Source organism: Lampetra fluviatilis, unplaced genomic scaffold (genome assembly GCF_964198595.1).
Source record: "Lampetra fluviatilis unplaced genomic scaffold, kcLamFluv1.1 SCAFFOLD_1487, whole genome shotgun sequence".
NCBI classification, from domain to species: Eukaryota; Metazoa; Chordata; class Hyperoartia; order Petromyzontiformes; family Petromyzontidae; genus Lampetra; species Lampetra fluviatilis.
In genome coordinates, this window is record NW_027620686.1 from 1 (window position 1) to 13,898 (window position 13,898).

The 13,898-nt window shown below is 52.2% G+C and overlaps 1 protein-coding gene across 1 annotated transcript; it reads left to right on the plus strand.

Moving 5' to 3' along the window:
- The first annotated feature begins 212 nt into the window (after nt 1-212).
- LOC144954257 (mitochondrial inner membrane protein OXA1L-like) lies at nt 213-12,603 on the plus strand. The gene is made up of 4 exons (XM_078884793.1): nt 213-342; nt 3,096-3,255; nt 10,103-10,183; nt 11,046-12,603. Exons 1-4 carry the CDS (start codon nt 280-282, stop codon nt 11,231-11,233), a joined length of 492 nt encoding a protein of 163 aa, XP_078740919.1. The 5' UTR covers nt 213-279; the 3' UTR covers nt 11,234-12,603.
- The last annotated feature ends 1,295 nt before the right edge of the window (nt 12,604-13,898 follow it).

The following is a 13,898-nucleotide window of genomic DNA, read 5'->3' on the forward strand; positions in this document are numbered from 1 at the left end:
TCTCCCCCCTCTCCCCCCCTCTCTCCCCTCTCCCCCCTCTCCCCTCTCCCCCCTCTCCCCCCTCTCTCCCCTCTCCCCCCTCTCCCCCTCTCCCCCCTCTCCCCTCTCCCCCCTCTCCCCCTCTCTCCCCTCTCCCCCCTCTCCCCCTCTCCCCTCTCTCCCCTCTCCCCCCTCTCTCCCCTCTCCCCTCTCTCCCCCCTCTCTCCCCTCTCTCCCCTCTCTCCCCTCTCTCTGCAGCTGGGAGCCGAGACTGGGGTGGACAACCCCAACTACAAGGCCATGAAGAACGTGTTTCGCATCGTCCCCATCGTCATCCTGCCACTCGTCGCTTCCTTCCCGACCGTGAGAGGCGCACGTCACACACCGCCAAACCAGCGGCCACGGCTGTTGCGTACCGCCGCACACGCAACACACACACAATCACACGCACACACGCACACACGCACCACGCAACACACACACAATCACACGCGCACACACGCACACACGCACCACGCACCACGCAACACACACACACAACCATCACACACACACACACAATCACACGCGCACACGCGCACACACGCACCACGCAACACACACACACAACCATCACACACACACACACAATCACACGCACACACGCACACACGCACACACGCACCACGCAACACACACACACAACCATCATCACACACACACACAATCACACGCGCACACACGCACACACACACACAACCATCACACACACACACACAATCACACGCGCACACACACGCACCACGCAACACACACACACACAACACACACGCAACACACACACACACACAATCACACGCGCACACACACGCACCACGCACCACGCAACACACACACACACAACACACACGCAACACACAATCACACGCGCACACACACGCACCACGCACCACGCAACACACACACACACAACACACACGCAACACACACACACACAATCACACGCGCACACACACGCACCACGCACCACGCAACACACACACAACACACACGCAACAGACACACAATCACACGCGCACACACACGCACCACGCACCACGCAACACACACACACAACACACACGCAACACACACACACGCAAACACACACACACAACCACACACAATCACACACGCAACACACACACACACAATCACACGCACACACACACGCAAACACACACGCAACACACACAACCATCACACACACAACCATCACACACACACACACAATCACACGCACACACACACACGCACACACACGCAACCATCACACGCACACACAACCATCACACACACAACCATCACACACACACACACAATCACACGCACACACACGCACACACAACCATCACACGCACACACACACGCACACACAACCATCACACGCACAACCATCACACACACGCAACACACAAACACACACACATAATCACACGCACACACACACGCAAACACACGCACACACACACGCAAACACACACACAAACACACACACAACTACAACACACACACACACACAACCATCACACACACAACCACACGCAACCATCACACACACAACCATCACACACAACACACACAACCACACGCAACCATCACACACACAACCACAACTCGCACACACACAACCACACGCAACCATCACACACAACAAACATCACACACACAACCACCACACACACAACCATCACACACACACACAACCATCACACACACACAACCATCACACACACAACAACAACCATCACACACACAACCATCACAGACACACAACCATCACACACACAACCACCACACACACACAACAACACCCATCACACACACAACCATCACACACACAACCATCACACACAACCATCGGACACACAACCACAACCACCACACACACACAACCATCACACACACAACAGCAACCACCACACACACAACAACAACCACCGCACACACAACAACAACAACCACCACACAGTCTGTTACAGACCCTCCGGTTTATTCGGCAAAGTCGCGTCGCGAGTAACACATTGCCGAGAGAAAAGGCGACGTTTCGGTGGCAACGCAAGCGGCCGCCTTCAGCTGAAGAAACGATCAGCTGATGTTGCTTCTCGTAGGGCACGAGTCGTGGCTGTAGGAGTTCATGGGGGAGAGGGTGGTGGTGGTGGTGGTGGTGGGGTGTTGGTGGCGTGTAGGGAAGGGTGGGGGGGGGGCTGGAGAAACGTCGTGTTTCGTTCTTATTTTTAAATCCTTTATATTAAGTTCGCTTGCTCGCTTGCTTGCGCGCTTGCTTACGACCGTGCAAATCTTTCGCTCGTTTTTTTAACCCCACTTCCCGCGATCCAATCGAGCTGACATTTTTGGCACGCAGACTCGTTGTGCTTGACAATTAATGTTCGTGAAGATTTTTTTGTTCAAAAATTTTACACTGTTTAGGCAAAAAACAACTATTTAGCATTTATTCAAATACAACTCATTCATGGCTTTGGCTGAACGTCACAGTGTAGGAGCCCAGAGCGTAACCCCTCCACAGGCCCTGGCGGAGTAGCGCAGTTGGTAGCGCCCTCGCTTCCCATGCCAAAGGTCGCGGGATCGATCCCCGTGTCCTCCGCAGGCGAATATATTTTTAAATCCTTTATATTAAGTTCGCTTGCTTGCTTGCTTAGGACCGTGCAAATCTTTCGCTCGTTTTTTAACCCACTTCCCGTGATCCAATCGAGCTGACATTTTCCACGCAGACTCGTTGTGTCTGACAATGCATTTTCGTGAAAAAAAATTTCAATTTTATTTACGCTTTTTTAGGGAAAACAAATTAAATATTGAATTACCAATTGCTTAATACTGGCAGACAATCATCTGACCCACAGGTGGCAGCCATCTCGAGCCAGAGGACGAGAGGAGACTCCAGCCGCCACGCATGTAAAGGATTTATAGTGAAACACTTTGTTTTTACGGGTTTAACTTGTTTCTCGCTACGTGGACTTGACTCGCGAAAACTATGGATTGTGGCGCTCCCGTAAGCCTCAAATCGAGGCTTTCTTCTTACAGGCTACGCTGCTGGCGGGGGGGGTGGTACCCGTGTCTTCTTTGTGCCCCCTTCGTAGGCCGTGTTCACCTACTGGCTCACGTCGAATGTGGTGTCGCTGCTGCAAGTTTCGGTGCTTCGTGTTGGCGCCGTCCGACGCAAGCTGGGAATTCCGGAGCGCGTACGGCACGCGGCGGGAGCCATGCCCAGCCAGGGATTCATCTCCACCGTGAAGAAGAGTGAGTGTGTGGGGTGTGTGTGTGGTGTGTGTGTAGGGTGTGTGGTGTGTGTGTAGTGTGTGTGTAGGGTGTGTGTGTGTGCTGTGTGTGTGTGTGTGTAGTGTGTGGGGTGTGTGTGGTGTGTGTGTGTGTGTAGGGTGTGTGGTGTGTGTGTAGTGTGTAGGGTGTGTGGTGTGTGTGTGTAGTGTGTAGGGTGTGTGGTGTGTGTGTGTAGTGTGTAGGGTAGTAGTGTGTGTGTGGGGTGTGTGTGTAGTGTGTGTGTAGTGTGTGTGTAGTAGTGCCCAGCCAGGGATTCATCTCCACCGTGAAGAAGAGTGAGTGTGTAGGGTGTGTGTGAGTGTAGTGTGTAGGGTGTGTGGTGTGTGTGTAGTGTGTGTGTAGGGTGTGTGTGTGCTGTGTGTGTGTGTGTGTAGTGTGTGGGGTGTGTGTGGTGTGTGTGTGTGTGTGTAGGGTGTGTGGTGTGTGTGTAGTGTGTAGGGTGTGTGGTGTGTGTGTGTAGTGTGTAGGGTGTGTGGTGTGTGTGTGTAGTGTGTAGGGTAGTAGTGTGTGTGTGGGGTGTGTGTGTAGTGTGTGTGTAGTGTGTGTGTAGTAGTGCCCAGCCAGGGATTCATCTCCACCGTGAAGAAGAGTGAGTGTGTAGGGTGTGTGTGAGTGTAGTGTGTAGGGTGTGTGGTGTGTGTGTGGTGTGTAGTGTGTGTATAGTAGTGTGTGTAGGGTGTGTGGTGTGTGTAGTAGTGTGTGTAGGGTGTGTGTAGTGTGTGTGTAGTGTGTAGGGTAGTAGTGTGTGTGTGTAGTGTGTGTGTAGTGTGTGTGTAGTGTGTGTGTAGTGTGTAGGGTAGTAGTGTGTGTGTGTAGTATGTGTGTAGTGTGTGTAGTGTGTGTGTAGTGTGTAGGGTAGTGTGTGTGTAGTGTGTGTAGTGTGTGTGTAGTGTGTGTGTAGTGTGTAGGGTAGTGTGTGTGTAGTGTGTGTGTAGTGTGTAGGGTAGTAGTGTGTGTAGTGTGTAGGGTAGTAGTGTGTGTGTAGTGTGTGTGTAGTGTGTGTGTAGTGTGTGTGTAGTGTGTGTAGTAGTGCCCAGCCAGGGATTCATCTCCACCGTGAAGAAGAGTGAGTGTGTGGGGTGTGTGTGTGGTGTGTGTGTGTGTGTAGGGTAGTAGTGTGTGTGTAGTGTGTGTGGTGTGTGTGTTTGTGTGTGTAGGGTGTGTGTGTAGTGTGTGTGTGTGTAGTGTGTGTAGTGTGTGTGTAGTGTGTGTGTGTGTGTAGGGTAGTAGTGTGTGTAGGGTGTGTCGTGTGTGTGTGTAGTGTGTGTGTAGTGTGTGTGTAGGGTGTGTGTGTAGGGTGTGTGTTTGTGTTGTAGTGTGTGTAGTGTGTGTGTAGGGTGTGTGTGTAGGGTGTGTGTTTGTGTTGTAGTGTGTGTAGTGTGTGTGTAGGGTGTGTGTGTAGGGTGTGTGTAGTGTGTGTAGTGTGTGTGTAGTGTGTGTAGTGTGTGTGTAGTAGTGCCCAGCCAGGGATTCATCTCCACCGTGAAGAAGAGTGAGTGTGTAGGGTGTGTGTGGTGTGTGTGTGTGTAGTGTGTAGTGTGTGTGTAGTGTGTGTGTAGTGTGTGTGTAGTGTGTGTGGTGTGTGTGTGTGTGTATGTAGTGTGTAGGGTAGTAGTGTGTGTGTGTAGTGTGTGTGTAGTGTGTGTGTAGTGTGTGTGTAGTGTGTAGGGTAGTAGTGTGTGTGTAGTGTGTGTGTGTAGTATGTGTGTAGTGTGTGTAGTGTGTGTGTAGTGTGTGTGTAGTGTGTAGGGTAGTAGTGTGTGTAGTGTGTGTGTAGTGTGTGTGTAGTGTGTGTGGTGTGTGTGTGTGTGTATGTAGTGTGTAGGGTAGTAGTGTGTGTGTGTAGTGTGTGTGTAGTGTGTGTGTAGTGTGTGTGTAGTGTGTAGGGTAGTAGTGTGTGTGTAGTGTGTGTGTGTAGTATGTGTGTAGTGTGTGTAGTGTGTGTGTAGTGTGTGTGTAGTGTGTAGGGTAGTAGTGTGTGTAGTGTGTGTGTAGTGTGTGTGTAGTGTGTGTGTAGTGTGTGTGTAGTGTGTAGGGTAGTAGTGTGTGTAGTGTGTGTGTAGTGTGTGTGTAGGGTGTGTGGTGTGGTGTGTGTAGGGTGTGTGTAGTGTGTAGTGTGTAGGGTGTGTGGTGTGGTGTGTGTAGGGTGTGTGTAGTGTGTAGGGTGTGTGGTGTGGTGTGTGTAATGTGTAGTGTGTGTGTGTGTAGTGTGTAGTGTTGTGTGTGTAGGGTGTAAGGTGTGTGTGTGTAGTGTGTGTGTGAGTGTAGTGTGTCGTGTGTGTGTAGTGTGTGTGTAGTGTGTGTGTAGTGTGTGTGTAGTGTGTAGTGTTGTGTGTGTCGTGTGTGTGTAGTGTGTGTGTAGTGTGTGTGTAGTAGTGGGTGTAGTGGTGTGTGTAGTAGTGTGTGTGTAGTGTGTGTGTAGTGTGTGTGTAGTGTGTGTAGTGTGTAGTGTAGTGTGTGTGTCGTGTGTGTGTGGGGTGTGTGTGGTGTGTGTGTGTGGGGTGTGTGTGTAGTGTGTAGGGTGTGTGTGTAGTGTGTGTGTGTGTGTAGTGTGTAGGGTGTGTGTGTGGTGTGTGTGTGTAGTGTGTGTGTAGTGTGTGTAGAGTGTGTAGAGTGTGTAGTGTGTGTAGTGTGTGTAGAGTGTGTAGTGTGTGTCTAGGGTAGTAGTGTGTGTGTGTAGTGTGTGTGTAGTGTGTGTAGGGTGTGTGTAGTGTGTGTGTAGTGTGTAGGGTAGTAGTGTGTGTGTGTAGTGTGTGGTGTGTGTGTAGTGTGTGGTGTGTGTGTAGTGTGTGTGTAGTGTGTGTGTAGTGTGTGTGTAGTGTGTAGGGTAGTAGTGTGTGTAGTGTGTGTGTAGTGTGTGTGTAGTGTGTAGGGTAGTAGTGTGTGTAGTGTGTGTGTAGTGTGTGTGTAGTGTGTGGTGTGTGTGTAGTGTGTGGTGTGTGTGTGTAGTGTGTGTGTAGTGTGTGTCGTGTGTGTGTAGGGTGTATGTAGTGTGTGTGTGTAGTGTGTGTGTAGTGTGTGTGTAGTGTGTGTGTAGGGTGTATGTAGTGTGTGTGTGTAGTGTGTGTGTAGTGTGTGTAGTGTGTAGGGTAGTAGTGTGTGTGTAGTGTGTGTGTAGGGTGTGTGTAGGGTGTGTGGTGTGGTGTGTGTAGGGTGTGTGTAGTGTGTAGTGTGTAGGGTGTGTGGTGTGGTGTGTGTAGGGTGTGTGTAGGGTGTGTGGTGTGGTGTGTGTAATGTGTAGTGTGTGTGTAGTGTGTAGTGTTGTGTGTGTGTAGGGTGTAAGGTGTGTGTGTGTAGTGTGTGTGTGAGTGTAGTGTGTCGTGTGTGTGTAGTGTGTATGTAGTGTGTGTGTCGTGTGTGTGTAGTGTGTGTCGTGTGTGTGTAGTGTGTGTGTAGTGTGTGTGTAGTGTGTGTGTAGTAGTGGGTGTAGTGGTGTGTGTAGTAGTGTGTAGTAGTGTGTGTGTAGTGTGTGTGTAGTGTGTGTGTGTAGTAGTGTGTGTGTAGTGTGTAGTGTAGTGTGTGTGTCGTGTGTGTGTGGGGTGTGTGGGGTGTGTGTGGTGTGTGTGTGTGGGGTGTGTGTAGTGTGTAGGGTGTGTGTGTAGTGTGTGTGTGTGTGTAGTGTGTAGGGTGTGTGTGTGGTGTGTGTGTGTAGTGTGTAGGGTGTGTGTGTGTAGTGTGTGTGTAGTGTGTGTGTAGTGTGTGTAGAGTGTGTAGAGTGTGTAGTGTGTGTAGTGTGTGTCTAGGGTAGTAGTGTGTGTGTGTAGTGTGTGTGTAGTGTGTGTATGGTGTGTGTAGTGTGTGTGTAGTGTGTAGGGTAGTAGTGTGTGTGTGGTGTGTGTGTAGTGTGTGTGTAGTGTGTGTGTAGTGTGTAGGGTAGTAGTGTGTGTAGTGTGTGTGTAGTGTGTGTGTAGTGTGTGTGTAGTGTGTGTGTAGTGTGTGTGTAGTGTGTGTGTAGTGTGTGTGTAGTGTGTAGGGTAGTAGTGTGTGTAGTGTGTGTGTAGTGTGTGTGTAGTGTGTGTGTAGTGTGTGTATGGTGTGTGTAGTGTGTGTGTAGTGTGTAGGGTAGTAGTGTGTGTGTGTAGTGTGTGGTGTGTGTGTAGTGTGTGTGTAGTGTGTGTAGTGTGTAGGGTAGTAGTGTGTGTAGTGTGTGTGTAGTGTGTGTGTAGTGTGTGTGTAGTGTGTGTGTAGTGTGTGTGTAGTGTGTAGGGTGTGTAGTGTGTGTGTAGTGTGTGTGTAGGGTGTGTGTAGTGTGTGTGTAGGGTGTGTGGTGTGGTGTGTGTAGGGTGTGTGTAGTGTGTAGGGTGTGTGGTGTGGTGTGTGTAATGTGTAGTGTGTGTGTGTGTAGTGTGTAGTGTTGTGTGTGTAGTGTGTGTGTGAGTGTAGTGTGTCGTGTGTGTGTAGTGTGTGTGTAGTGTGTGTGTAGTAGTGTGTGTGTAGTGTGTGTGTAGTGTGTGTGTAGTGTGTGTGTAGTGTGTGTGTAGTAGTGTGTGTAGTGTGTGTGTAGTGTGTGTGGTGTGTGTGTAGGGTGTGTGGTGTGGTGTGTGTAATGTGTAGTGTGTGTGTGTGTAGTGTGTGTGTAGTGTGTAGTGTTGTGTGTGTGTGTAGGGTGTAAGGTGTGTGTGTGTAGTGTGTGTGTGAGTGTAGTGTGTCGTGTGTGTGTAGTGTGTGTGTAGTGTGTGTGTAGTGTGTGTGTAGTGTGTGTGTAGTAGTGTGTGTAGTGTGTGTGTAGTGGTGTGTGTGGTGTGTGTGTAGTGTGTGTGTAGTGTGTGTGTAGTGTGTGTGTAGTGTGTGTGTAGTGTGTGTGTCGTGTGTGTGTAGTGTGTGTGTAGTGTGTGTGTAGTGTGTGTGTAGTGTGTGTAGTAGTGTGTGTAGTGTGTGTGTAGTGTGTGTGGTGTGTGTGTAGTGTGTGTGTAGTGTGTGTGTAGTGTGTGTGTCGTGTGTGTGTCGTGTGTGTGTAGTGTGTGTGTAGTGTGTGTGTAGGGTGTGTGTAGTGTGTGTGTAGTGTGTGTGTAGTGTGTGTGTAGTGTGTGTGTCGTGTGTGTGTCGTGTGTGTGTAGTGTGTGTGTAGTAGTGTGTGTAGGGTGTGTCGTGTGTGTGTGTAGGGTGTGTGTGTAGGGTGTGTGTTTGTGTTGTAGTGTGTGTAGTGTGTGTGTAGTGTGTGTGTGTAGGGTGTGTGTAGTGTGTGTGTAGGGTGTGTGTAGTGTGTGTGTAGTGTGTGTGTAGGGTGTGTGTAGTGTGTGTGTAGTGTGTGTAGTAGTGTGTGTGTAGTGTGTGTGTAGTGTGTGTGTGTCGTGTGTGTGTAGTGTGTGTGTAGTGTGTGTGTAGTGTGTGTAGTGTGTGTGTAGTGTGTGTGTAGTGTGTGTGTAGGGTGTATGTAGTGTGTGTGTGTAGTGTGTGTAGTAGTGTGTGTAGTGTGTGTGTAGTGTGTGTAGTGTGTGTGTAGTGTGTGTAGTGTGTGTGTAGTGTGTGTAGTGTGTGTAGTAGGGTGTAGTGTGTGTGTAGTGTGTGTGTAGTAGGGTGTAGTGTGTGTGTGTAGTGTGTGTAGGGTGTGTAGTGTGTGTGTAGTGTGTGTGTGTAGTGTGTGTGTAATGTGTGTAGTGTGTGTAGTGCGTAGTGTGTGTGTAGTGTGAAGTGTGTGTGTGTGGGCGGTGTGTGTGTGTGTGTAGGGTGTGTGTGTAGTGTGTGTGTAGGGTGTAGTGTAGTGTGTGTGTAGTAGTGTGTGTGTAGTGTGTGTGTGTAGTGTGTAGTAGTGTAGTGTGTGTAGTGTGTGTGTGGTGTGTGTAGGGTGTGGTGTGTGTGTAGTGTAGTGTGTGGTGTGTGTGTAGTGTGTGTAGGGTGTGGTGTGTGTGTGTAGTGTAGTGTGTGGTGTGTGTGTAGTGTGTGTGTAGGGTGTAGTGCGTGTGTAGTGTGTTTGTGTGTAGTGTAGTGTGTGGTGTGTGTGTAGTGTGTGTAGGGTGTGGTGTGTGTGTGTAGTGTAGTGTGTGGTGTGTGTGTAGGGTGTAGTGCGTGTGTAGTGTGTTTGTGTGTGTAGTGTGTGTGGTGTGCGTAGTGTGTGTGTGGGTCTCTGTGTGAGTCTGTGGGTCTCTGTGTGAGTCTATGGGTCTCTGTGTGAGTCTATGGGTCCATGTGTGAGTCTATGGGTCTCTGTGTGAGTCTATGGGTCCATGTGTGAGTCTGTGGGTCTCTGTGTGAGTCTGTGGGTCTCTGTGTGAGTCTGTGGGTCTCTGTGTGAGTCTGTGGGTCTCTGTGTGAGTCTGTGGGTCTCTGTGTGAGTCTACGGGTCTCTGCGTGAGTCTACGGGTCTCTGTGTGAGTCTACGGGTCTCTGCGTGAGTCTACGGGTCTCTGTGTGAGTCTATGGGTCCATGTGTGAGTCTATGGGTCTCTGTGTGAGTCTATGGGTCTCTGTGTGAGTCTATGGGTCTCTGTGTGAGTCTATGGGTCTCTGTGTGAGTCTATGGGTTTCTGTGTGAGTCTGTAGGTCTCTGTGTGAGTCTACGGGTCTCTGTGTGAGTCTATGGGTCTCTGTGTGAGTCTATGGGTCTCTGTGTGAGTCTGTGGGTCTCTGTGTGAGTCTGTGGGTCTCTGTGTGAGTCTGTGGGTGTCTCTGTGTGAGTCTACGGGTCTCTGTGTGAGTCTATGGGTCTCCGTGTGAGTCTATGGGTCTCCGTGTGAGTCTACGGGTCTCTGTGTGAGTCTACGGGTCTCTGTGTGAGTCTACGGGTCTCTGTGTGAGTCTACGGGTCTCCGTGTGAGTCTATGGGTCTCTGTGTGAGTCTACGGGTCTCTGTGTGATTGTGGTTGTGCAGATTGGAGTGATTCTAAGGAAGCTCACCGCCTCAAGGAGCGCGAGAGATTCATCAAGCACCGTCTTGACATCGCCGCAAAGGGTCCGTACCTCCCCCCACCCTCCCCTCCCTCCCTCCCCTCCCTCCCCTCCCTACCCCCCTCCCCTCCATCTCTTCCCCCCCCTCCCTCCCCCCCTCCATCCCTTCCCCCCTCCCCTCCATCCCTTCGCTCCCCCCCCCCCCTTCCTCCCTCCCCTGCATCCCTCCCCTCCCTCCCCTCCCCCCCCCCCTCCCTCCGCTCCCCTCCCTCCCTCCTTCCCCCCTCCCCTCCCTCCCCTCCCTCCCCCCCTCCCCCCCTCCATCCCTTCGCTCCGCCCCCCCCTTCCTCCCTCCCCTGCATCCCTCCCCTCCCTCCTCCCTCCCCCCCCTCCCCTCTCCTCCCTCCCCCCCTCCCCCCCTCCATCCCTTCCCCCCTCCCCTCCCCTCCCTCCCCCCCTCCCCTCCCCTCCCTCCCCCCCTCCATCCCTTCCCCCCTCCATCCCTTCCCCCCTCCCCTCCCTCCCCCCCTCCATCCCTTCCCCCCTCCCCTCCCCTCCCTCCCCTCCCTCCCTCCCCTCCCCCCTCCCTCCCCTCCCCCCCCGCCCACTCACACGAGACTCACACGCACTCCCCGTGTTGTCCCCGCGTCACAGCGCTGGGTTCCGATTGGCTCAGAGCTCAGGCGCTACGTCCGCTGAAGCGGACATCACGGAGTTACCTTCGAGGTGCCCTTCCTCAGGTGCTGCTCCGTGCCACTCGGCCCTGGGCCTCCCCTAGGTCGACTCGGCCTCAAATGAGTAATCTCGTGCGGGCGTGAGCATCGCCACTTGCCCCGATGGTCTGTCAAGGCCACACGGGGGGAGGGTGCACCTTTGTCTTTGTCTTCACACCCCCCCCCCCCCCTCCTTCTCACCCATTGGTGCAGCTCCGCTCAGACAGACGTTCTCCCAGAATCCCCTGCAGCAGCAGCAGCAGCAGCAGAAGGGGGCGGCTCCTGTGCCGGGGCTGTCGGTGACGTCCAAACGCAGCGAGGTGACGGGGGGCCCCGCAAAGGGGGGCCCTGGGGGGGGCCCTGGGGGGGGCTCTAAACCGTGGGGGGACAGCCTGGGCTAGAGAACACCCCCCCCCCTACACCCCCCACCCCCCCGACCACTCAAACAACAACAACAACAACAACCGCCATTCGCCACTAAGTGGCGGTGACGTCACCACGATGCTTGTGCCAGGCCGTGTGTATCTTGAGGCCACCACTCACACACATTCACACACATTCACACATATTCACACATATTCACACACACATTCACTCACACACTCACACACTCACTCACACACACACTCACACACTCACCCACCCACTCACACACACATTCACACACATCCACCCACAGACTCACTCACACACTCACACACACATTCATACACACATTCACACACACATTCACTCACACACTCACACACTCACTCACACACACACTCACACACTCACCCACCCACTCACACACACATTCACACACATCCACCCACAGACTCACTCACACACTCACACACACATTCATACACACATTCACACACACATTCACTCACACACTCACACACTCACTCACACACACACTCACACACTCACCCACCCACTCACACACACATTCACACACATCCACCCACAGACTCACTCACACACTCACACACACATTCATACACACACTCACTCACACACTCACTCACACACTCACTCACACACACATTCACACACCCACCCACTCACACACACATCCACCCACAGACTCACTCACGCACTCACACACACATTCACACACACATTCACTCACACACTCACTCACACACTCACACACTCACCCACCCACTCACACACACATTCACACACATCCACCCACAGACTCACTCACACACTCACACACACATTCATACACACAGACTCACACATTCACACACCCACACACTCACCAACTCACACACTCACACAGATACCCATAGACCCACCACACAAAAACCCATAGACTCATCACTCAAAACCCATAGATTAACCACACAGAGACCCATAGACTCACCACACAGAGACCCATAGACTCACCACCACACAGAGACCCATAGACTCACCACACAGAGACCCATAGACTCATCACACAGAGACCCATAGACTCACTCACACAGAGACCCATAGACTCACCACACAGAGACCCATAGACTCACCACGCAGAGACCCATAGACTCACCACACAGAGACCCACAGACTCACCACACAGAGACCCATAGACTCACCACGCAGAGACCCATAGACTCACCACACAGAGACCCACAGATTCACCACACAGAGACCCATAGACTCACCACACAGAGACCCACAGATTCACCACACAGAGACCCACAGACTCACCACACAGAGACCCACAGATTCACCACACAGAGACCCACAGACTCACCACACAGAGACCCACAGATTCACCACACAGAGACCCATAGACTCACCACACAGAGACCCATAGATTCACCACACAGAGACCCATAGACTCACCACACAGAGACCCACAGATTCACCACACAGAGACCCACAGATTCACCACACAGAGACCCATAGACTCACCACACAGAGACCCACAGATTCACCACACAGAGACCCACAGATTCACCACACAGAGACCCATAGACTCACCACACAGAGACCCACAGATTCACCACACAGAGACCCACAGATTCACCACACAGAGACCCACAGACTCACCACACAGAGACCCACAGACTCACCACACAGAGACCCACAGACTCACCACACAGAAACCCACAGATTCACCACACAGAGACCCACAGACTCACCACACAGAGACCCACAGACTCACCACACAGAGACCCACAGACTCACCACACAGAGACCCACAGACTCACCACACAGAGACCCACAGACTCACCACACAGAGACCCACAGACTCACCACACAGAGACCCACAGACTCACCACACAGAGACCCACAGACTCACCACACAGAAACCCACAGATTCACCACACAGAGACCCACAGACTCACCACACAGAGACCCACAGACTCACCACACAGAGACCCACAGACTCACCACACAGAGACCCACAGACTCACCACACAGAGACCCATAGATTCACCACACAGAGACCCATAGACTCACCACACAGAGACCCACAGATTCACCACACAGAGACCCATAGACTCACCACACAGAGACCCACAGATTCACCACACAGAGACCCACAGATTCACCACACAGAGGCCCATAGACTCACCACACAGAGACCCACAGATTCACCACACAGAGACCCACAGATTCACCACACAGAGACCCACAGACTCACCACACAGAGACCCACAGACTCACCACACAGAGACCCACAGACTCACCACACAGAAACCCACAGATTCACCACACAGAGACCCACAGACTCACCACACAGAGACCCACAGACTCACCACACAGAGACCCACAGACTCACCACACAGAGACCCACAGACTCACCACACAGAGACCCACAGACTCACCACACAGAGACCCACAGACTCACCACGCAGAGACCCACAGACTCACCACACAGAGAGCAGTCGGTGAGGATTTCACGTCCGTGTATTCTCCCTGTTTGTACAATAAAGATTATTTAAAGACAAACGCTTTGTCAGTGTCCATAGAGGGTGTGGTGGTGAGTGGTGGTGAGTGGTGAGTGAGTGGTGGTGAGTGGTGTGGTGAGTGGTGGTGAGTGGTGGTGGTGAGTGGTGGTGAGTGGTGGTGAGTGGTGGTGGT

What these genes read in the sequence shown, in the direction of transcription:
- LOC144954257 (XM_078884793.1), top strand. Translation starts at nt 280, where the DNA reads ATGAAGAACGTGTTTCGCATCGTCCCCATCGTCATCCTGCCACTCGTC. An exon ending in TCGTCGCTTCCTTCCCGACC is followed by an intron (nt 343 to 3,095) that starts GTGAGAGGCGCA and finishes CCCCCTTCGTAG; the next exon opens with GCCGTGTTCACCTACTGGCT. An exon ending in TCTTGACATCGCCGCAAAGG is followed by an intron (nt 10,184 to 11,045) that starts GTCCGTACCTCC and finishes CCATTGGTGCAG; the next exon opens with CTCCGCTCAGACAGACGTTC.